Genomic DNA, 25327 nt, shown 5'->3' on the forward strand with positions numbered 1-25327 from the left:
TGGAGAAATAGAAAAAATAGCCAAGCTCCTTGGCTACTCCGATGCAGAGATAGACAAGATTGTCCAGCAATGGCTTGCCATCCATCTTAGTAAATGGAATGAGACAAAAAACACACTGGGCTTCTGGAGTGAGATTTGGAAGTTCAGGGATGCAGCTGATATCAACCCGTTTCAAGAACTTGCCATGGCTGCTGTGTTTGTGTTGTCCTTGCCACCCTCAAATGCTGAAGTCGAGAGAGTATTCAGCCAGATGTGTGGTAAAAAGCAAACTTAGAAATCGGATGTCCTTGCAGACTCTTAACTCCATCCTGTAAATTTGATATGGACTGAAGCTGTCTGGTGAGGCTTGATATGAGCACCAGCTGCCTGATAATGTTTTGCACCTTATTTGCATATCACATCCTTACTCATTTGAGTCAGCTCCCTCAGTTGCTGAACCTGCCATAGAGAGAGAGAGCCTTGACCAAAATGATGATGGCCCACTCTTTCTGTGAGTCAACACAGCCTGTGTGTGTTGGAGGGGAGTCTGAAAAAAAAACATTAACCTGAATTAGGGCCAGACGAGTTACCATAATTTTCTCACATTGCCATTGACAGTTTTTTCTATTGTCTCTTTTTGGTCCATTTAGATGGTTAATGTAGATTGTATACAAAAAAAATGTTATGGTTAAAAATATTAATGTTTTACTGTGACTTGTTGTAGGCTCCTTAGTGGACCATAAGGTTAAAAACAAACTAAATTAAGGAAACTAAGCTAAAAAACAAAAAATAAAAACGAAGTAACTCCGCCAGCGTGTCTCTTTTGGGTCACTTTTGCCAGTCCCAAGCCTGGATAAAAGGTTGGAATTGTGACATAAAAAAAAACAAGAATCAAAAGAAATTCATTTGTAGTTCTAAACATATTTAGGGTGTTTTTTACTCACTTTGTGTATCTCCCACAGCGTCCATTACAATTACATGCACATGCCAATTATGCGAATTATGCAATGTAATTTAGAAACTTTTAGGACAGCCAATAGCTACTTTCCTTACTGAGAAGTTGGCAACACTGCAGCAGATACAGTGCGGGTATAGTCAACTACATGATTAGATTATTATGAACAAAAGAGCGAGATTATTTTTATTTGTCAAACAGCAGCCAAGCATCATGTCACCAGAATAAGACCCTCAATATTGGAAAGAAACAAATTCATCACTGGACTTTCACCACCCTATGGTGCATAAAAAGGCACTTCCACTTCTCGCATAATTAATTTTACGAATACAAAAACAACCCACCTTGTCTAGTGTACTTTGTTTTGTCGACATTTGGAAAGTTTACCAACAAATTTGATGTTTCCATCAGGCCTGTCGTCCCATTTTTTTTATCCAACGTACTTTACTCACATAAAACAGTTAGATGGAAACCTGGTTTAAGAACTGCATTTGAAATTGAATGAGATTAATCTGAATCCTCTGTCAATTTGACTGTCTGTTGACAAATTGCACTGAAAGCAGACAGTTGATTATTCCTCTTTTTTTCTTCTTCAAAATGATCCCAAACATTTATGCTTTAAAATGACTATGATTTTCGACTCTATAAAACAATATTTTTCACATACTCTGAAAATGAGTATATACATTATTTCAAAATGTATTGTAGTGAATTCACTTGCTCGAGCTGAGAAAGCATTTCAATTTGTGTGAAGTGTTGTAGAATATCAGTTTCTTCGAAATAACACATTTTTCATAACTTTATTAAGTTAGTCCATTGAAGTTCTTTGCAATTGGCAGAAAAAAAACAAGCCTACAAAACAAAACACATTGTAAAATAATTATTATTTTACAGCTCCCAAGGTAACATTGTCATTCTCATAACCAGTCGTTAGCCCATACATGAGCAGGAATGCTTTCACGATCAAAAAGACTGACAAAATGTTTTGTCCCTCTTACAATGAAGAACAAGCCTCTGTACCAAAAAAATCCATTATATTTAAATTCACTCTGCTTTATAGCAAAAATACATAAAATCGAAGAATGGCACAGTCACAGAGCAAATAAAATATGAACATAACCCTACTGTACTAGGTGAAAGTACCCAGTGTAGTTCTAGTACTCTTGGGCCCAACCCCAATTCAGAGATTTTTGAAGACTGAAAGATATTGCACCGCCATGAGTACACAGAGACAGGAGGGAGGGCACGATGATTTAAACAGAGTTTCTCCCACAACAACTTGTACTGTAACATCCAGAAAGTACAATGGATACAGTGGTACATAGAACTGTTCTGTAAGTGATTGAAGAGTACATGCATTTCTAAAATGCAAACCGTCATCCCTGTTATGCTGGAAATCAAACACATTTTTTAAAACATTTTTTTGCAATTCTGGTTTCACATTCCTTTTGTTTATAATATCATAAACATTTCTATGATCTGCCACCATTTCAATGAGTCATGACCACATGGCTTCTTAGAACAATTGAAGAAATTATGGTTAATTCAGTACATTCTGTAAAAAGTATCTTATAATTAGATTTGTACAATTCATAAAAAATACAGGGAAGAAAAATAATGTGAAACGGTCCAACAACAGTCCACTGTCCTGCAGAGGCTGTGGAACTTTGAATCTCGAGTTGAGTCACTTATTTGCTTCCTAAAACCCGGGCAAAAGTTTGTTTGACACATTTTTCTCAAGTCTCTTCTTCATTCTGCATGTATTTCTGTCTCGGGCCTCTGCAGGGCCAGTTCAGCTGGGATGAAGGCACCCTGGCCCAAGGCAGTGGAGTACGCTCTGTTGCTGTGGCTGGCCGTGAAGCCAGGGTTGGTGGGGAAAGAGCCCGAGGAGCCCCCACAGGGGTTTTGCATGGGGGCCTGTGGCTGAGGTAATGCTGCTGGGTGGTAGTCATCCATGTTGTCGTAGTGGGACTGTACCGTCATGGTGCAGTGTCTCTGCTGCCCACCGTGGGGCTGGTATGAGTATTCTCTGTCTGACTTGGGCATGGCGGCTTGGCTGTAGTGCTGCTGCTGCTCTCGGACGCATTGCGACCGCTCAGGCTTGGGAGGGGCCTGCGCTTTGACGGGGGCCGACTGTTGTTGCTGGTCATCTTTGTCCTGGTAACCAACGGGTGTTTTGGCCCTGTTCGGATGCCGGTCTAGATCGGACAGTTGGTAGTGAGGTTGGAAGCTCCGAGCTCCGTCCCCTGGGTCGTGTCGACTGGGGTCCTGCTGATGGGACTGGTTGCGGGGTGGGTGTTGGACTTGGTGCGAGTGGGAGGCCTGGCAGGTCCTGGAGCTTCTTTGTTTGTCCCCAGTGGCGGTACCCTGACAGTGGTTCTCTGTCTCCATGTACATGAGGACGTCAGGGTCTGACACCAAGTGTCGGGGAGCGTGCTGGGAACCTGGCGGTACGCCGTAACACCCATCTTTACTCTCGGCAGACATCAGCACGGATCTGCTGGGGTCTGACTTACTGCGCAGGTGTAGGGTTTCGTACCCCCCCAGGTCGCCAGGCATGAACAGGCCTAAGTTGTCATACTGAGACATGACAGGACCCCTGACCTTCTGCCTTGCCCGGCTCTCCCTGCGGATGGAATGCATCCGGAGCCTTTCCGACTCCTCGGGGTCCCAAGCAAAGTAGAAGGCGGCTCCCTTGGAGCCGTGGCCCGGGGGCACATCTCTGCTGAACAAGCTTTGCTCCTTTCCAGGTGGAAGGACAGGGCGGGACAGGTAGTGGTAGCCGCCCGCCTTGCCCCCCGATCGGCTGAGGGTGGGCCCCAGGTCCCGGCTGCTGAACGAGTGTAAGTGCCGCGGCCGGATGGTCCCATAGGGGTCCACATGGTAGTAAGGGGCGTCCAGCGGGTTGGCGCCAGGCGAATAGGGGCCGTAACGGTACTGCACCCGGCCATTCTCAAAGTAAGGCTGGAGCTGGGTGACGTGGTAGTCGGCCTGAGAGAACTGTTGCGGCTGCTGCTGATAGGCCTTGCACTGGTAGAAGGGCTGCTGGTAGTACAAGAGCTCGTCGTCCGGAGGAACCTCGGTCCGCTGGATGGGCACTGAACGAATGGTTGAGGGCATGTTTAGCGAGTGCACCCTGCGGATGGCGGGGTAGACTGGGGCTCCCTCCATGGGACCATAGCCCGGGCTGGGGGAGATGTACTCGCCCCTCCTGGGGGGCCCGCGGTGCTTCATAGACTGGTGGTAGGACCTGGAGTGAGCATGGGTGTTGTAGCGGTGGTCCGTGCGGGTACTGTAAGGTATCTGAGGCTCAGACTTGGACACGTAGGAGAGGTGTGACGGAACACTGTCTGACCGGTAGTGGTATGAAGGTTTCCCCACGGGAATGGCCCGTTGGTGGTAGTAGGCCTCCTTAGGAGGCTCCAGTAAGGCAGCCTCTCCCTTGGTGTGGTAGAGGTAGGCTGACTGGTGGGTGGAAGACTTTAGCACGGGAGGCGGAGGATGGGTGAGGGCCTCTTCAGGAGTGGAGGCCTCTGCCAGGATGTTGTGGAAGATGGCAGGGTTGGCAGCCTCTGTGTGGCTGAGCGCAGCGGTTGCCAGTTTGCTCTCGATGGAGCGGACGGGAGGCATTGGCGGTGTTGGCCCATGGGCATGATGGCGGGTCGCAGGCTCCATGCGGGGCTCTACTGGCTTTATGGCCTCCCATGGTCTCTCCACTTGCTCGGCTGGGGTGGGGGCCACTCTGGTGTTAGGCTGGGGATGGGGCTGTGACTGGCACTGTGGGTGAGGATGGGACTGTATATGAGGCTGTGATTTAGGCGGAGGCTGAGGCTGCAGAACTGCCACTGGCTGCTCCAAAGGTTTCGGAAGAGTTGGCGACCAGACGCTATCATTTACATGGACCTGAAAATGAACCAAAAACAATTCCAGTTGGCTATATAGTTACTATTTCAAAGATATGCTGCAAATAAGACACATTTTAGGCAATTTACCTCAGGAGCAGGCTGTGGCAGGACACACATCTCCTTGCTGCTGGGAGTGGTGGTGGAGGATCCAGTGCTGCTGACGGCTACCTGGCCCACGGCGGGCTGCTGCCTCTCTGGACTCCTCGGAGTGGGGGACACATGGGCAGGAGGTCTGGAGGGAGTGGTGATACACGGGTGGTGGGGGGATGCTGGTGGGGTGAAATCTATATCCTGTCTGGCTCTGGGAGGAGTGGAGGGGGACTTAGCACTGGCGGACGTACTGATTGACTGATGGCTGGCTGACTGGCTTGGCTGTTTGTCAGTAGGGGTGGTGGGAGGGAGAGAGGAAGAAGGGGTGATGTTTGGGGTGGTGGTGCTTAGGGTTGGGTTCTGGGCTGCTCCTGTTCTGGGTCCCTTCTTGAGGGAAGTCTGGGGGAACAGGGCTGTGGGAGGGGTCCAGTCAAGGGAGTGTGAGGGCACCGTGGACCTGATGGGGGACTGGGTCTGGGAGGACCTCTGGGTCAGGATGGAATACTGTTGGGCGGACTCTGCCAGGGCCAGCATGTGGGCAGAGTTCTTCTGAGGGGGCAAGGGAGGAAGAGGGGACACGGAGGGGGAGCTGAGAGGACTAGGGGTACCCTTTGGAGAGTCCAGGCTAGCTATGGCTCCTGAGAGGGGGAAAAAACAGAAGGGAACTGCAGTGTGAGGAAAGAGAGAAGAGAAAGTATGCTAGAGGGAAAGAAAAAAAGGCAGGCTTGGTCTTCAAGAATAGGAGAGAGGGGGAAGAGTTAAGCATGGCACTCAGGGCAACATAATGTGGAAAAATGTATCTGAGCTGAAATCCATGCAAGGTGCATGAGGTGGGGAAACTAAGCCTAGAAACAAAACAGGCATCATCGATCAAAGCATTATCAAACATAGGCCTTATAATCTAAAAAGAAACATGACAATCATATATTTAAAGGGACAGTTCACCTAAATTACATATTGGTTTCCGTACCCTGTAAGCAGTCTTTAGACATGACCTCCTTGTCCATAGACTGCTTACAGGGTAAGGAAACTAATATATAATTTTGTAATTTGGGTGAACTATACCTTTAACATAAAAAATAAACAAAGTGAATACAAATTAAATGTAGCGGCTGTATGTATCACTGACCTGGCTGTTCCTGGCTACTGGTTGCTGAAGGTTGCTGGGCAGTGCTCTCTTCTGTTGAGACTTGGCTCTCAGTGTTGATGTCGTTGTCGAAGGTGGAGAGTTTACAGTGCAGCTCCATCTGGAAGGCCTCACTCAGCGACGGCTCCCCTGAGCCCATTAATGTTGGAGAATCCCCGGGCTGTCCCGAGGAGGGGGGGGGCTGGGGAACAACGTAGTTTTCTGTAAGCCTACTGGGAAACGCCATGGCAAATGGCTCTGAAATGGCTAGAATGGTCGCCTTAAACTTTATAGGGGAAACCTGTAACGGTTTGTCTGGAAAAGACACAGAGCAGGTCAGCTTCTTGCTCTCAGCTTTCCTTCTCGTGGCCGGGCTGAGGTCGGGTGACAAGAAGGGGAAGGTGAATGTCCCCGGGAAGGAGGGTGAGACAGGCACCGAGCCATTGTCAATGCTGCCTTGGCTCCTCTTTAGACTGGTGCTCTCACCCGCCGCGCCCATGGCTACATCACTCAGCCCGAGGGGGAAGGAGAAAGAGCCATCATGCAGGCTGCACTGGAACGACATGGGGTCAAAGTCCAACGAGGCCATGCCGATGTCGGGGAGGCTAAGGTCCACGTCTTCGTTGGCCAAACACGGAGGCGAAATGAGGGCGGGCACGCAGATGGGCCCCTCGTCCCTGTTGCTGTCCCCTCTGTCGTGGGTGGGGCCCCCGCTGTGGTCCTGGGTAAGGTTGTCGTAGAAGTTGCAGTGCTGCCAGGTGTGGCTGTCCAGCAGGTCCCCATTGAAGGAGGCAGAGAGGGCATCGCTGCTGGAGCGGGGCCGCCGCGGACGGTACACCTTCGACTCTCCTATGGGGGTCGGGGAAATCATCAATTCAAAGACAAGTCACATTTTTTATTAGAGAAAATTATCTACTACTACATTACTACTTGGACCATAGCACAGACTGCCACTCAAGAATAGGCACAGTCAGCCGAGAGGAGCCCCATGGAACATTACCTTCAACGTTGTGTAGCGAGGTGAGTGACTCCTCGCTTTTGGCCGATCGGAGTGTCCCAGTGTCCCCTCTGCCTCCTGAAACACACCAGACTGGCATTAGTTTACATACATTAGGACAATCAAATATATATCCTACTTTAGTCTATTTGTGAGAAGGGTCAGAGCGAGTGATGGGTAGAGTTTGGGTGGAAAAAGGAAAGGGAATCTAACCTGCCATGGCCTGGAGTTCGTTGGGTTCACTGGGGTTGCGGTGCAGCTTGCGCTTGGACATGGACGAGGACTTGCCCAGGTTGAAGAAGGAGCGCCAGCTGCCCACCGGAGACTTCTTGGACTTGATTGGGGGCCTCTTTCTGTAGGGGGTGAATGGAGAAAAGGAAAAAGTGATTTGGGACAACAAGTAGTCCTATGTCCTTTTGTAATCTGTGCCTAAAGAACACGACTCATATTTATGAAACAATATAACTATGCGTTCATGGTACGACATTCCCATTTAAGTAGCGTGTCATTTATGCTTCCTCCATTTCCATGCTTTATACCTCATAGACAAACATCGTCTGTTAGAAAGATACTAGGTCCTCAGGACGTTCATACCTCTCAGTAGGGAACTCAATGATGGTGTGGAACTTGCCCTGCAGGGCTGCAGGGCCCTCCCCCACCTCAATGTACTTGCTGTCGGCTGTGACGGGGGAGTTGATCTGGGCCTGGGTCCGGGCCTGGGCCTCCTCCAGGGTCAGCAGCTTGGTAGAGGGGGATGACACCAGCAGGGACTTGGGCCGCGACAACGAGTTGTGTCCTAGGGGAGAAATTATCATCATGTACACTATGTTGTGGAAGAGACAAATGACTTGCATAAATGTGATTGTTCTGAGTAAGCTACTTTTTCTGAATGAAAGGAAACTTTGGGCCAGGGAAGACTTGGGTCAGGTAGATTCTGTATGCACACAATTTTCTTGTGTATGACAAATTATGACAAAGAATCGCCACTGGCATATAAGAATCCTCCAGATTCATTTAGCACCATAGCACATAGATGAGTATAGATAACCTCCCAACAGGTTGGCATGCGTACCTGCTCCCTCCCGTATGAGCGAGCTGAGCTTGGGGCTGAAGAGGACGTCTACGTGGTTCAGTATGAACTCCACCACCACCGACTGGATGCGGACCTCCATGAAGGCTGCTGTGCCGCTGAAGCAGGCCGACTCTATCTGCTTGGACCTGGGGAGACCGGTAGGGAAACAACACAGGGGAACAGCCATGGGGAACGTCAACCAAATTCAAATGGTTTTCAACAAAGACTCATGCATCAACAAAAAGGCAGAAGGGATGTGTTTTTGTGGCTTAAATTAAGTCATAACAGGCATTGTTGGTACAAGACTATAGTAGCAACTATAGAAACTTAGAGCAGGGGTTCAAAGTGTTTATGGTCCCGCACCCCTTCAAACATTCAACATCCAGCTGCGTAGTACCAGGGTCAGCGCACTCTCAAATGTTGTTTTTTTATGCCATCATTGTAAGCCTGCCACACACACACACTAAACAATACATGTATTAAACATAAGCATGAGTGTGAGTTATCATCACAACCCGGCTCATGGGAAGTGACAAAAATCTCTTATAGGACCAGGGCACAAATAATCTAATTATTTAGCCATCTTGCATATAAAACCGTATTTGTTTATCAAAAATGGTGAATAACTCAACACAGGTCAATGTGAAGGGTATGCTTGAAAGGATGCACATAACTCTCCAATACAACCCAACGTTGCAGAGAGTCTCAGTGTTAAATAATTTTCCAAACACAGTCTGTGACTGTATTTAGTTTTCATGCTAGTGAGGGCCGAGAATTCACTCTCACATAGGTACGTGGTTGCAAAGGGCATCAGTGTCTAAACAGCATGATTTGTCAAGGCAAGAAACTGAGTGCAGCCCTATCCAGAAATCGAACAGTGGATTCTGATTAAATTCAATTGTCACAGAACCGCTTGTTGCAATTTCGATGAGGCTCTCTTGTTCAGATATCGGTAAGTGGACTGGAGGCAGGACATGAAAGGGATAACGAATCCCGTTTGTGTTGTCCGTTTCAGGAAAGTACCTGCATAATTGTGCACCCAGCTCACTCAGGTGCTTCGTTATATCACATTTGACATTGTCCGTAAGCTTCAGATTATTTGCACACAAAGAATAATGCAATGATGGAAAGACCTGTGTGTTGTCCTTGTTAATGCAGACAGAGAAGAGCTCCAACTTCTTAAATCACAGCCTCAATTTTGTCCAGCACATTGAATATAGTTGCAGAGAGTCACTGTAATCCTAGATTCAGATCATTTAGGCGAGAAATAACATCATCCAGATAGGCCAGTCGTGTGAGAAACTTGTCATCATGCAAGCGGTCAGACAAGTGAAAATTATGGTCAGTAAAGAAAACTAAGCTCATCTCTCAATTTTAAAAAAGTGTGAATACTTTGCCCTTTGATAACCAGCACACTTCTGTATGTTGTAAAAGCGTTACATCATTGGATCATTGCATAATGCAGAAAATACACAAGAGTTCAGGGGCCTTGCTTGAACAAAGTTAACCATTTTCACTGTAGTATCCAAAATGTCTTTCAAGCATTCCCTTGGTAGCAAGAGCCTCTCGGTGGATGCTGCAGTGTACGCAAGTGGTGTCGGGAGCAACTGCTTGCGCTGCTTACCACTACTATGTCTCCCTCTCATGGCTTTTGGGCACCATCAGTACAGATACCAACACATCTTGACCACCATAGTCCAATGGATGTCACAAAGCTGTCCAGTACTTTAAAAATATCCTCTCATGTTGTCCTGGTTTTCAGTGGTTTGCAGAAGAGGATGTCTTCCTTAATTGACCCCCCATAAACATAACGGACATACACCAGGAGCTGTGCCAGGTCCGCCACGTCTGTGGACGCATCTAGCTGTCATGCATATAATTCACTGGCTTGTATGGGAAGCAGTAATTGTTTCAAAACAGCTCCTGCCATGTATGTCACCGATGCGTCATGAAACAGTGTTGTTTGTATCGTTTTTTGGGGCCTTTTCCCCCAGAATTGTCCTAGCCCAGCATTGTCCTCGCCTCCGCGGCAGCAAGAAGAATTAAGTCCTCCACAACAGTATGGGGCTTGCCTGTCCTAGCCACTCGGTAGCTCACCATATAAGACGCTTCTATACCCTTCTTATTAATGGCATCTGTTGCCTTTATAAATGTTTTACTACTCGAAAGTCGTCCTTTTCTCGCTCAAAAAACTCCTGTGGCGTATATTTCAAATTGTCATGTTTTTTTGTCATGTCTGCGCAAGAGTGAAGGTTTCCGCGAGAGAGTAACAGTTAATGTGATTGGATGTTAATTACTTGACTCTGCTACCTGTATTTGACATTGTGTTATTACTTCGCTGAACACTTGGTTTAATATTTTTTTTTTGCAGTGAAACGAGGCTACTCAGGCGAGAAAAAAACCCTCACCCAACTGTATAGCCTGTTGGAAGATATTTAATGTACCGTTGATAATTAAAAAAAAAAAAAAAAAAATGTGAATCACATTTTTATTTGGCGTTCCCAAGACGGCATTGCATACCCCAGTTTGACAATACCTGACTTAGAGCAACTTCATGTACTCAATCTATCAATAATACTGAGATATGAACAATAACATGACTTTTAACAAGACAGTAACAAAGTTGTCTGACCTCAGTAGGTTGGGGGCCCAGACGATGGCCAGGTTCTTGCTGTGCATGTTGGTAATGTAACTGAAGGTGGCCAGATGGGACAGGTGCCTCATGAGGAACTCCAAAGTCCTGGGAACAGGATGGAGGATGAAGAACACAATTCATTTACACCAGTTCTACTTCATAGAGCCTCATTAGCTTCAGTAGTACTGTGCTATTGTTATAAAAGCAGGCAGTGTTTATCTGAACCAGGTGAGGTGTTCTATGACTACTTCTATGAACTTTTGACCTAATTGTATAATCATACCATTCTAGAGCTGTATGAGTGTAACATAATAACCATCCACTATGTTTTTATAACACACATATTTTATATTATGACACCCTTCTGATGCAAAAAAGATATATTGACATCCTGTTACGGAGACAGTACTGTGTGTGTTGTATCCTGTGAGTTCCTGCAGGGGGCAGCCTGGCTCTGCTCTAACCTGTAATGCGGCGGCGGCAGCTGCTGGATGACATCATGTATTTTGATGAGCCGCTCCTCATCTGTAGCTGCGGAGACGGCCTCCTGTGGAGCGGAGAGGAATGAGGAAGACTGAGGGGAGGATGGAGGGAGTAGAGTGGTACGGGTCAGTGCCTCTGGGTTCAGAAGTGCTTACTGCTTGACACCTCCACCAAGTTAGTCGGACAGGGGTGGTGCAGAGAGGAGGCACTTGCACAAAGCTTGGCTGAGCCAAAGGGGCATAACGCTGCCTGCACTCCCTCCTCCACCCTTTCCTTCCCCGCTCTTCCATAGCAACCAGCAAACATTTACACCCAGACTATTTGGTTTGGTGAGGGTTTTGATTTCAAGTCAGAGAGAGTGTGGTTTGTCTTATTTGTAATACTAGTTTAAAGTGGATGCCATGTGCTTAGGTTTTGGAGTGGGGTTCCTACAAAAGTGTAGTGTTTGGTGAATTGAGAACGAGATCACTGAGGGGCCATGACTACCTTGATATTTTGATTAGAGGGGGAATGTATTAGATTGGCCCATCCTCATAAATACAGTACTTATTACCCCTTAGATGAGTGACACTTGAACCTGGAAAGAGTCTTGAACATACCCCCCGCAGAGATAGAAAAATGGACACTGAACAAAAATATAAACTCAACATGTAAAGTGTTGGTCCCATGTTTCATGAGCTGAAATAAAATATCATATAAATGTCCCATATGCACAAAAAGCTTATTTCTCAAAAATGTGTTTACATCCCTGTTAGTGAGCATTTCTCCTTCGTCAAGACAATCCATCCACCTGACAGGTGTGGCATATCAAGATGCTAATTAAACAGCATGATTGTTACACAGGTGCACTTTGTGCTGGAGACAATAAAAGGCCACTCTAAAATGTGCAGTTGTCACAACACAATGCCACAGAAATATTTTTGTTGTTGTTGTAATTTTACCCCCATTTTCTCCCAAATCTGGTCTCATCACTGCAACTCCCTAACGGACTCAGGAGGCGAATGTCGAGACATGCATTCTCCAAAACTTGACCCGCCAAACCGCGCTTCTTAACACTAGCCGCACCAATGTGTCAGAGTCAACTGACGACCGAGGTCAGCCTGCAGGCACCTGGTCTGCCACAAGGAGTCGCCAGAGTGCGATGTGCAAAGTAAAGCCTCCCCGGCCTAACCGGGAACGAACCCGTGTCTGTAGTGACGCCTCGAGCACTGTGAGGGAGTGCCTTAGAGCGCTTTGCCACTCGGGAGGCCTCAGATGTCTCAAGTGTTGAAAGAGCGTGCAATTGGCATGCCGACTGCAGGAAGGTCCACCAGATAATTTAATGTTAATTTCACTACCACAATGCCAGTTTAGAGAATTTCGCAGTACGTCCAACTGGCCTCACATCCGCAGACCATGTGTATGGTGTAGTGTGGGCAAGCGGTTTGCTGATGTCAATGTTGTGAACAAAGTGCCCCATGGTGGCAGTGGAGTTATGGTATGGGCAGGCATAAGCTACGGAAAACTAACACAATTGCATTATATCGATGGCAATTTAAATGCACAGAGATACCGTGACGAGATGCTGAGGCCCATTGTCGTGCCATTCATCCGCAGCCATCATCTTGTGTCAGCATGATAATGCACTGCCCCATGTCGCAAGGATCTGTACACGATGCATATCTGTATTCCCAGTCATGTGAAATCCATAGATTAGGACGTAATGAATTATTTGAATTGACTGATTTCCCTATATGAACTGTAACTTAGGAATTGTTGCGTTTAAATTTTTGTTCAGTACATTTTGGACATGGAAATTCGACTCCAGCTCTGGACTGTGCGAAACCTAATAAATACCATCTAGCAACATGTTAGTGTGGGAAAGCGGGATTTGTTTATTTTGGGTGGAGAAGGACACTCAGAGAGGGTGCCTACGCTGTGCCAAGAGAAGGTGCTTACAGAGAATTTCTCGTAGAGCTGATAGGTAAGCAGGGGGTTGGGCAGCTCACGAAAGTAGAGCTTGCACAGGGAGCCTACACAGTGGATGTCCTGGATGTACACGTCTTTAGTCAGGTCGGGGATCTGCTCTGAGTCAAACTCATGCCTAGTGGAGGGAGGGAGAGAAAGAGAGAGGGAAAGAGAATTGAGAGAGACATCCATTAACCAAGTTTTTATCCACAGTTTTAAGCATGTGAAGTCATGACATAGATCTTTTTATGTCAGTAAAATAAATAATGTGAGAAATGGAAGTGGAAAATCATTTATGCGTAAATATCTATATAATAACCACAATATCGAAGTAAACACAATGATTATGGTGTGTGGTCCTCCCACTATGACTTGGGAAACCATGCAGTTTCCTAGGCTACAGATGGAATGAGTTATGATAAACTTCAGCTTGGTGAAAGTGCACAGTAATGAGCTTGTTGCTCCTTTTCAACAAATATTGAGGGTCTTATTCTGGTGACATGATAATTGATGCTTGACTGCATTTGACAAATATTCTCACTCTTTTTCCATAAGAACCTCATGTAGACTAGCCTACCCGCATCTGCGAGCTGTTGGCACGTGCCAAGACCAGATGGGCACATTTCCTATTTATCGCAACAGTTTTTGTGGAAACCAGGAAATGGCGGAGCAATTTCTGTATAGTGCATCTTTAACAAATGGAAATGTTGATTTTGAGGTGGTTCTTAAATCTCAATCCTGAGCTAAACCATGTAAATACTTATTGCCGGTTAAGCGTTATACTTATTAAAGGAGGGGGGAAAAAAGACAAGAAAGCCCCATAAATACAAAAAATATATATATTTCAGGCTTGGCTTCGAGGCGCCAAACATTCCATCCTCTTCCCTGTCCAAAATGTTAAAGTTACAGGGTGAGCTGACATTGGGGTTCGCGGTTGGTGGAGTGAAAATGTCAGTTACTTGGACTGTTTCAGAGGACAAAACGAACAGCACAAAAATGTGATGGGAAAAGAACAGTTTGGGCTCATCTTTTTCTACAAGTTATGGTCAGTCAATAGGTTGACGAGGGACTTCCACACGCACGCACGCACCCACACACATTGTTGTCGAGGGATGCCCACTGTGCCTACACAGAGGAAAATCCACATATCGCATGCGAAGGAAAAGATAAATTAGATTTTTTGTTTACAGTGCCAGTAATCTTTGATGGAATTTTTTATGTGATGTATGGCATACGTGGATTATCTTTGGGAGTTGGGTTCCACCCCTTACTTCATGTGACGAGAATTGTATTCATTGAACATGAACTGATATTGATTGAGTACAATGGCACCTGGTAGTCAAGGTCCATGGTGTTAAAACGCTTTGTTTTCTCTCAATACCGAGGGATAAACAAATTCTCAGAAGTTGATGGCGGGTGTATACTTGAGATCACTTCTATGAATGCCCTATGAGGCAGACCCATGTTTAACAGATAGTGCTGCTAAATTTGTGTGTGTGTGTGTGTGTGTGTGTGTGTGTGTGTGTGTGTGTGTGTGTGTGTGTGTGTGTGTGTGTGTGTGTGTGTGTGTGTGTGTGTGTGTGTGTGTGTGTGTGTGTGTGTGTGTGTGTGTGTGTGTGTGTGTGTGTGTGTGTGTGTGTGTGTCTAACCGTAGTTTCTGGATGTTGGAGGCGATTCCAGAGAGGCGGTACATGCCGTCCACCACGCCGTGCTTCTCAATGAACTCTGTGCAGCTCTTGAGTACCTGGGGAACTGTAGCAGCAAACAAACACCACAATGTCAGAGAGTGAGACTGTGAGAGAGAGAGAGAGGGAGAGAGGGAGAGAAAGACACCTTTAAAGGGCATCTCTGCTTCAATCAATAGATGTGCACCGGAACGCTGCAATAAATGTGCACCCTTTAATAATGTATAGACGTTTCCTTTCTAAAGAGCGTACATATATTCTTCCTCAAGGGAACACCAGCTACGAGGGGTTTTATACTGAGAGAATATTTGACCTTCTCTGATAAAGAAAAACACAAACTTCTGTTGAGTGTCCGAGACCAAGGCCCAAAAAGGGTCCTCATTTCCTTTCTCCATCACTGCAGCATAGCAAATCAATATCCTACCACCACTGGCTGTTTGTGAAAAAAACACCTGCTGTTTCACCTTTGTTACTTCCTCTGGCCAGTGGTCAGCACAGAGTAGAGAGAGCAGTAGACTTGGTGGCTATCTGGATAAGATCATCAGATAACAAGTCATGGCCTGCTGCAAGGGCAGAGAGAGACACAGGGCAAGAGACAGGGCAAGAGAGAGAGAGAGAGAGACACTCTACTTGGAGTAGTTGAGACATGAAAAAGGGTATAGCCAGAAAAGTTAACTTCTCTATTACAATAAAATAAATGTCTCAATGTGTTTTGGTGTCCATATGACCCATTCTGTTGGACCAAACCTCAAATGCAAATAGTTAGTTGAAACTTCTTGTCAAGGAGGAAGATGTGATCTCTGAACTTTGTTGGCGTGAGGCAGGGAGAGGTCATTTTACTCTTGCAAAAATCTGTCCAAAATAAGGCCAATGTAATTCTATGTGCTTATTTTGGACCAAAACTTGATGCTAGACCTCCCCCCTTTGTGATGACTCCCACTGTTAAGTTAAGGCGGAAACCTGCATCTCTTCAGTATATACAGATCGCGGGTGTAAATGGGAAGGCGCACAACACAGCACAGAGGAGCGAAAGAGACAAGACCAAAAATACAACACGAGAATAAGCAGACAAACGCTTATAAAAACAAAAAAATAACACAACCTTGATATACAGGGATTTGGAATATTGTGCAAAAAAACATTAGAATTAATCAAATGTATTTGATATATCGCCCAGCTCTACATAGTCTATAGGAAAATAGCCCACCCATTTTCACCTACCTCATTCCCATACTGTTTTTTATACTGTTTTTATTTATTTATTTTTCTGCTCTTTTGCACACCAATATCTCTACCTGTACATGACCTGATCATTTATCACTCCAGTGTTAATCTGCAAAACTGTATTATTCGCCTACCTCCTCATGCCTTTTGCACACATTGTATATAGACTGCCCATTTCTTTTTTTTTTTCTACTGTGTTATTGACTTGTTAATTGTTTATTCCATGTGTAACTCTGTGTTGTCTGTTCACACTGCTATGATTTTATCTTGGCCAGGTCGCAGTTGCAAATGAGAACTTGTTCTCAACTAGCCTACCTGGTTAAATAAAGGTGAAATAAAAAAATAAAAAATAAATAAAAAATGGGGCCGTGCATTATCATGCTTGATCATAAGGTGATGGCAGCGGATGAATGGCACGACAATGGGCCTCAGGATCTCGTCACGATATATCAACATTCCTGCAGTCAGCATGCCAATTACATGCTCACTTAAAACTTGTGACAAAACTGCACCTTTTAGAGTGGCCTGTTATTGTCCCCAGCACAAGGTGCACTTGAGTGATGGTCATGCTGTTTAATTACCTTCTTGATATGCCACACCTGCCAGGTGGGTGGATTATCAAGGTAAATGAGAAATACTCACTAACAGGGATGTAAACAAATTTGTGCACAAAATGTGCCACTGTAATGCAGCTTTACAGCACTGTGGTGGGAGCCCATTTGAACAGAGTAGAAGAGGGAGAGGAATGGGGGGAGAGGAGGTTGTTTGGGTGGTAGTAGTGCAGGCAGACAGAACAGACAGCTCAGGATGGATTTGGGGGCAAACAAAGCATGTGTTGCCAGATCTCTCTGGCTCCAGATCAGTGGAGAGGAAAACATCTCCCTGTAACCACGCTGCTGACCTGACCTTTACACCCTCTAAGTTGCCACGGTCGCCGTAGCAACCCTCCCAGGGCGCAGAGGGTGGTCGGGTTCATTCTGCATGCACGGACCGTAAAGCTGTAGGGCGTGAGTCAGCAACAGCCCAACCCTGCTCTAGACTCTACCGGAGTTGAGCCAAGCCCTGCTATACAGCCACTGTTAGGTGGCGACTAGTCGGACCCTTGTACCATAGTGTGAGTGACCATTATGCACAAAGAAGGGTGACCGTTAATCCTGAGAACACCTCTCAGTATTTTAGTGTTTGCATGTGTGCGTTTCAAGCCTTCAATACCACACTTGAGGTCAAAGCTGAAGAACTTCCACATTTATGTGTCAGAGATTGAATGCATCTGTGTGTTTGTGAGAGAGAAAGAAAGGGAGTGTTTCACCATCGTGGCCCGAGTTGAGGAGGTGCTCCCCAAGGTCACAGCCAAACACCCTCTCCCGGAGGATGCCCCGCTGCTTCAGCTTCTGCTTGGTGGGCCTGGACTTCATGAAGGTGCGCAGGAACGTGATCAGCTTCCCGTGCTTCTTAGACACTGCCAGGAAAGAGAGACACACACATACAATATGTTTAACACACACTCACATGTTCAGCTGGTGTTGACCATCCATGTAACGTGAAATAACGCATTTAAAATGGTGAGCTGGCAAAGTGATGCAAACATACCAGTAAGGTGAGCTGCAAGACCTGGCTTTCATTAGATTATTGATGATTTTTAATCCAAGGTTATGCTGCATTTATGATCCAAGATTCAATGGAAACATATAACAGACCAGAGGTGTGTGTGAATAAGCCAGTCCCAACCAATACATTTAAAAAAAAAAATCTTCTTCTAATGCCAGCCATTTATTACACCATGGGAAGATTTCTTGAGACTGTATTCAGCTTCATTCCTCAATTTAAATTCGAGGGCAACTGCAAACATCCTCCACCAGAATCACCACCTCAATATGAAAGACAAACCAAAGCCCCTCATTAAAGACAATGGGTCTAGAAAAAGGTCAAAGCCTTTCAAAGTATAGGCCCAGTTGTTTTCTCCATTTGGAAAATTGTGAGAAAAAAACCTCAGCTTTCAGAGAGAACAATGGAGTTGGCATGCCTGCAAACTTTTGTTCACAAATCCTCCACTGCAAATTGTAGATCCCAGAGTCAAATTTCTCCTGAAAAAGTGGAGACACATTCTCCAACGGAGCAGAAATAAGCCGGCTGTATCGTCCGACACGTTGGGGAATCAACTTTCCCTCTACAGCAAGGCTGCCTAATTCCAGTCCTGGAGGGCCAAAACATTTATGTTTTTGGTTTCTACCTGGTAGTTAATTACACTCCCCTGGTGTCCCAGGTCTGAATCAGACCCTGTTTAGAGGGGGAATATTAAAACCAGAAGTGTTTCAGACCTCCAGGACTGGAATTTGGTAGCCCTGCTCTACAGACTACAAACAAAATACGTAACCCTATTCCAGGAACAACTTTTCTGAGTGAGTCCACTCTCTTCACCACAGATAAATACCGAAAGTACTTTCATTTGTGTTTATATTGAGTACGAGAAGCACACCGCTTCTAAATCATGAACCATACTTTTGGCATTGCTAAATTCTCAGCTGATTGGAGCCAGAATTCTCCCTATGAGAAAGATAAAAATTCCTTGGTGCTGAATCCCACCAAACTGCTGAGGCAGCTTTGTTACCAACCGTTGAGGCATCAAAAGGGCTTTGCATATCATGTAGGGCTGACAGAGCAATTGTATCAGCTTACACCAGCTGTCACTGTTATTTAGGAACCCACATCAACAGAAGCTGATGGGAGCGCAAGCCTGCAAGGCAAGAAAGACTTTCCAGAGTTGTCTGAAGACTTCTCTGCTCAATGTCAACTCTGCTGACAGTGAAGGGGCAATTCCAGAGACACTCTTCGGAAAATCAAACTGATTGTGGGACAATGACGAGGTCATTGTTTAAGCTATCTTTGGCGAAAGCCTCCAAGATGGAAAACATATGGTAAACTATCTCACAGGGTTGGGTAAAGCACTGCTGCAACTCTGATTTTATGCAGTGCCTTCGGAAGGTAATAACACCCATAGAGTTTTTTTCTTCAAATAAATAAAACATGTAAAGCTGAAATATCTTAAGTCAATAAATATTCCTCTTTGATATGGCAAGACTAAATACGTTCAGGAGTTAAAAATAGTGTTTAACATGATTTTTTAATGACAACCTCATCTCTGTACCCCACACATACAATTATCTGTAAGGTCCCTAATTCCAGCAGTGAATTTCAAACACAGACTCAACCACAAAGACCAGGGGCGTTTTCTAATGCCTTGTAAAGGGCACCTATTGGTAGATGGGTAAAGAACAAACAAACAAAGCAGACATTGAATAATCCTTTGTGCATGGAGAATTTATTAATTACACTTCGGATGTTGTATTAATACACCCAGTCACCACAAAGATACAGGCGTCATTGATAACTCAGTTGCCGGAGAGGAAGGAAAGAGCTCAGGGATTTCACCATGAGGCCAATGGTGATTTTAAAACAGTTAGAGTTTAATGGCCGTGATAGGAGAAAACTGAGGAAGGATCAACAACATTGTAATTTCTCCACAATACTAACCTAATTGACTGAGCGAAAGAAGGTAGTCTGAAAATAAAAATATTCCAAAACATGCATCCTGTTTGCAATAAGGCACTATAGTAAAACTGCAAAACATGTGGCAAAATAATTAACTTTATGTTCTGAATACAAAGCATTATATTTGGGGCAAATTCAACATGAACACATCACTTTCCAAGATGGCGTAGCAGTCAGACGTCTTTGGCTTTTGTCCTGTCGTGTCCCTTGTGTATATCTTTTTCTTCGCATATCTTTTAAAAATATTTTCCTAAACCTTAACTTCTAAATGTATTTATATTTACCTCGGATCTGGAATCCCTCAACTGAAGCTAGCCAGCTAACAACCTATCAGCTATCAGTTAGCAAACAATTGCTAGTGGTCATCAGCTAACCTTTAGCTCGGAAAGCTCTCGCCAGTTCGAACAACGTGACTTAAACCAGAGCATAACGGACCTATTTCTCTCCATATCCCCAGATTCCTACAGCAAACTCAGAACATTTTCATCTGGATCTTTGCAATTAGCTAACCGCAATTCTGGTGACCACTCCTGGCTAGCATTTCCATCCCGGAGGAAGCACCAATTAGCCTGAAGCTAACCCGGACAGGGCTCCTGTGCTACCACTGAAGCCCACTCCTGGGCTACAATATCCGGACCCCTTCTACTGCCAGTACGGGGCACGGAATCCCGCCAATCCTCTACGATTGCAATACTGACATAATCTTCCCGAGGATTCCAACAGGCCCCTCAGGCGTGATGCCTGCTGAAGGCCCATTCTGCTAACCTGCTAGCTACCTAGAGCTACTTGGAACCCTACTAACTCCACGACTGGTCTATCGACGTCACCGCACGAAGAGGCAAAAACAGACTTACCCTCATCGCGCCGTCTCCCAAAGGCTAACTTGCTAGCCCCGGTCTACTAACTGCTAGCTTGCCTGCCCCGGTCTGCTAACTGCTAGCCCCTGCTAACTGCTTGCTTGCTAACCCAGTCTGCTAACTGTTAGCTTGCCAGCACCGGTCTGCTAACTGCTAACTTGTTTAGCCCCGGCCTACTAACTGTTAGCGTGTTAACATCGGCCTGCTAACTGTCTGAATCGACGTGTTTCCAGTCAGCCCAACCACTCACTGGACCCATATGTTCACTTGGCTACGCATGCCTCTCTCTAATATCAACATGCCTCGTCCATTACTGTCCTGGTTAGTGATTATTGTCTTATATATATAATAACCAACCATGTTGTTCCACCTCCTACATATGCGATGACATCACCTGGTTTAAACATCTCTAGAGACTATATCTCTCTCATCATTACTCAATGCCTAGGTTTACTTTCAATGTACTCACATCCTACCATACCTTTGTCTGTACACTATGCCTTGAATCTATGCTATCGTGCCCAGAAACCTGCTCCTTATACTCTCTGTTCCGAACGTGCTAGACGGCCAGTTAGTATAGCATTTAGCCATACCCTTATCCTACTTCTCCTCTGTTCCTCTGGTGATGTAGAGGTTAATCCAGGCCCTGCAGTGCCTAGCTCCTCTCCCACTCCCCAGGTGCTCTCATTTGTGGACTTATGCCTTGGTTTCATGCATGTTAACATTAGAAGCCTACTCCCTAAGTTTGTTTTACTAAATGCTTTAGCACACTCTGCCAACCCGGATGTCTTAGACGTGTCTGAATCCTGGCTTAGGAAAACCCCCAAAAACCCTGAAATCTCCACCGTAACTATAACATTATCCCCCAAGATAGAACTGCCAAAGGGGGCGGTGTTGCAATCTACTGCAAAGATAGCCTGCAGAGTTCTATATTTACTATCCAAGTCTGTACCCAAACAATTTGAGCTTCTACTTCTAAAAATTCACCTTTCCAGAAACAAGTCACTGTTGCCGCATGCTATAGACCTCCCTCAGCCCCCCAGCTGTGCCCTCGATACTATATGTGAATTGATTACCCCCATCTATCCTCTGAGCTCGTGCTACTAGGTGACCTAAACTGGGACATGCTTAACACCCCGGCCATCCTACAATTCAAGCTTGATGCCCTCAATGTCACACAAATGATCAATGAACCTACCAGGTACAACTCCAAATCCGTAAACACGGGCACCCTCATAGATGTCATCCTAACTAACTCCAAATACACCTCTGCTGTTTTCAATCAATATCTCAGCAATCACTGCCTTATTGCCTGCATCCGTAATGATCTGCCACCAAACGACTACCCCTCATCACTGTCAAACACTCCCTAAAACACTTCTGCAATTGGCCTTTCTAATTGACCTGGCCGGGGTAACCTGGGATGACATTGACCTCATCCCGTCAGTAGATGATGCCTGGCTATTCTTTAAAAGTGCCTTCCTCACCATCTTAAATAAGCATGCCCCATTCAAAAAATTTAGAACTAGGAATAGATCTAGTCCTTGGTTCAATCCAGACCTGTCTGCCTTTGACCAGCACATTAGCATTGAATAGCCCCCGTGATATGCAACTTTTCAGGGAAGTTAGGAAAAAATATACACAGGCAGTCAGGAAAGCTAAGGCTAGCTTTTTCAAACAGAAATTTGCATCCTGTAGTACAAACTCAAAAAAGTTCTGGGACACTGTAAAGTCCATGGAGAATAAGAGCACCTCCTCCCAGCTGCCCACTGCTCTGAGGCTAGGAAACACTGTCACCACCGATAAGTCCACTATAATTGAGAATTTCAATTAGCATTTCTCTATGGCTGGCCATGCTTTCCACCTGGCTACCCCTACCCCGGTCAACTGCCCGGCACCCTCCACAGCAACCCGCCAAAGCCCCCACCATTTCACATTTACCCAAATCCAGATAGCTGATGTTCTGAAAGAGCTGCAAAATCTGGACCCCTACAAATCAGCCGGGCTAGACAATCCGGACCCTCGCTTTCTAAAATCTCTTTTGTATCATCTGAGATTCCCAAAGATTGGAAAGCTTCCGCGGTCATCCCTTTCTTCAAAGGGGGTGACACTCTAGACCCAAACTGCTACAGACCTATATCTATTCTACCCTGTCTTTCTAAGGACTTCGAAAGCCAAGTTAGCAAACAGATTACCGACCATTTCGAAACCCACCGTACCTTCTCCGCTCTGGTTTCAGAGCTGGTCATGGGTGCACCTCAGCCACGCTCAAGGTCCTAAATGACATCATAACTGACATCGATGAGAGACATTACTATGCAGCCGTATTCATCGACCTGGCCAAGGCTTTCGACCACATTCTTATTGGCAGACTCGACAGCCTTGGTTTCTCAAATGATTGCCTAGCCTGGTTTACCAACTACTTCTCTGATAGAGTTCAGTGTGTCAAATCGGAGGGCCTGTTGTCCGGAGTCTCTATGGGGGTGCAACAGGGTTCAATTCTCGGGCGACTCTCTTCTCTGTATACATCAATGATGTTGCTCTTGCTGCTGGTGATTCTCTGGTACACCTCTACGCCAACGACACCATTCTGTATACTTCTGGCCCCTCTTTGGACACTGTGTTAATTAACCTCCAGACGAGCTTCAATGCCATACAACTCTCCTTCCATGGCCTCCAACTGATCTTAAACATAAGTAAAACTAAATGCATGCTATTCAACAGATTACTGCCCGCACCTGCTCGCCCATCCAGCATCACTACTCTGGACGGCTCTGACTTAGAATATGTGGACAACTACAAATACCTAGGTGTTGGGTTAGACTGTAAACTCTCCTTCAGACTCACATTAAGCATCTCCAATCCAAAATTAAATCTGGAATTGGCTTCCTACAGTGGGGAGAACAAGTATTTGATACACTTCCGATTTTGCAGGTTTTCCTACTTACAAAGCATGTTCTACTGTATTATTGATTATGTTTTGTTTATTCCATGTGTAACTGTGTTGTTGTATCTATCAAATTGCTATGCTTGATATTGGCCAGGTCGCAGTTGCAAATGAGAACTTGTTCTCAACTAGCCTACCTGGTTAAATAAAGATGAAGTAAAAAAACAAAACAAAAATCACTGAGTACCATTCATATTTTCAAGCATGGTGGCGGCTGCATTACGTACTGGGTATGCTCGTCATCAGCAAGGACTAGGGAGTTTATGATACAAAAATAAACAGAATAGAGCAAAGCACAGGCAAAATCCTAGAGGAAAATCTGGTTGTCTGCTTTGCAACAGACACTGGGAGACAAATTCACCTTTCAGCAGGACAGTAACCTAAACACAAGGCCAAATATACACTGGAGTTGCTTATCAAGATGATATTGAATGTTCCTGAGTGGCCTAGTTACATTGTTTTTGCTAAATCGGCTTGAAAATCTTGGGAAAAATAATGTAATAAATAATAAGTGCTAATATTGTACAATCCAGACGTGCAACGTTCTTAGAGACGTACCCAGAAAGACTCACCAAAGGTGATTCTAACATGTATTGACTCAGGGGGTTGAATACTTATCTAATCAAGATATATTAGTGTTTTATTTTTCATATATATTTATACAAATGTTTCTTCCACTATAACGTTATAGTATTTTGTATAGATCGTTGACAAAACAATGACAATGAAATCCATTTGAATCTTTGGAAACAGTAAAGGGGTGTGAATACTTCCTGAAGGCACTGGAGTGAGCAAGCTGAAGACCAGCATTCGGGTTAGTGGATCAAGGTGATGTAAAACTTTCCCAGCGGTTGCTGAAACCTTCTTATATCATGGTATGCATTTGAAAACCTAGAAAATGGCTGAGTCATAGTCAGTGGGGCAGAGAGCTGCTCTTCGGGTGGTTGGACACAGTGGAAGTCCCCGCGGTCCACAGCAAGTCAAATAAGAGCCAGCAGCCTCACCCTGAGATTTGCATGTGGAACTCTTGGATTCCAGAGGGGGAAATGTATGTGGAATTTGGATAGTTTGGGGATAATTATTATTGTTGTGACAAAACTGGTGTGGTTGACCGTAATGATATTTCACCATGCTCATACAGTTAGAAAAGACTTTTACGACATTTTGAAAGGCAAACGTCATTAATTAGGACTTTTAAGGTGGTGTAAGGAGCCGTATGAAATTATGCCAACATAATGCAGACGGAGGTAAGCAAACACGCGGGTGCTCGCGTGGACATGCACACACTCCGATCAGTCAACACAAAGCAGCTACTGTCTGTTCTTTATCTTTACAACTTTCTCAGTTAAGTGCCACTGTATAGGAAGCTAACAATAACATTCCACATAGCACTGCATAGCTATCCTCTCAGTCAACATTGATCATTTCTCAAAACAAGAATAGACTGACAAGTTTCAGAAGAAAGATATTTGTTTCTAGCCATTTTGAGCCTGTAATCAGACCCACAAATGATGATGCTCCAGATACTCAACTAGACTAAAGAAGGCCAGTTGTATTGCTTCTTTAATCAGAACACCAGTTTTCAGCTGTGCTAACATAATTACAAAAGTATTTTCTTGTGATCAATTAGCCTTTTAAAATGATAAACTTGGATTAGCTAACACAACATGCCATTGGAACACAGGAGTGATGGTTGTTGATAATGGGCCTCTGTACACCTATGTAGATATTTTAGTTTCCAGCTTCAATTGTAATTTACAACATTAACAATGTCTACACTGTATTTCTGATCAATTTGCTGTTATTTTAATGGACAAAAAAGGTGTTTTTCTTTCAAATTTTTCTAAGGGACCCCAGACTTTTGAACGGTAATGTA

General features: G+C 45.1%; 1 protein-coding gene across 7 annotated transcripts in view; it reads right to left on the minus strand.

Moving 5' to 3' along the window:
- Positions 1–1720: 1720 nt before the first annotated feature.
- LOC124012096 (rho GTPase-activating protein 32-like) overlaps positions 1721–25327 on the minus strand; it is a 243911-nt gene continuing 220304 nt past the window's right edge. For 5 of the 7 annotated variants that reach the window (XM_046325523.1, XM_046325506.1, XM_046325542.1 and 2 more), the window contains 12 exons: positions 17408–17557; positions 14839–14941; positions 13181–13325; positions 11224–11333; positions 10757–10864; positions 8125–8270; positions 7647–7848; positions 7266–7405; positions 7056–7130; positions 6059–6904; positions 4927–5567; positions 1721–4837 (listed from right to left, as the gene is read on the minus strand). In XM_046325523.1, the coding sequence (XP_046181479.1) occupies positions 2684–4837; positions 4927–5567; positions 6059–6904; positions 7056–7130; positions 7266–7405; positions 7647–7848; positions 8125–8270; positions 10757–10864; positions 11224–11333; positions 13181–13325; positions 14839–14941; positions 17408–17557 (4820 nt within the window). In that variant the 3' untranslated portion in view covers positions 1721–2683. The remainder of the gene's footprint in view (positions 4838–4926; positions 5568–6058; positions 6905–7055; positions 7131–7265; positions 7406–7646; positions 7849–8124; positions 8271–10756; positions 10865–11223; positions 11334–13180; positions 13326–14838; positions 14942–17407; positions 17558–25327) is intronic. The other 2 variants (XM_046325532.1, XM_046325514.1) reach the window with 1 other exon arrangement.

This window comes from Oncorhynchus gorbuscha, linkage group LG02, assembly GCF_021184085.1.
Source record: "Oncorhynchus gorbuscha isolate QuinsamMale2020 ecotype Even-year linkage group LG02, OgorEven_v1.0, whole genome shotgun sequence".
In the NCBI taxonomy this organism is placed as follows: Eukaryota; Metazoa; Chordata; class Actinopteri; order Salmoniformes; family Salmonidae; genus Oncorhynchus; species Oncorhynchus gorbuscha.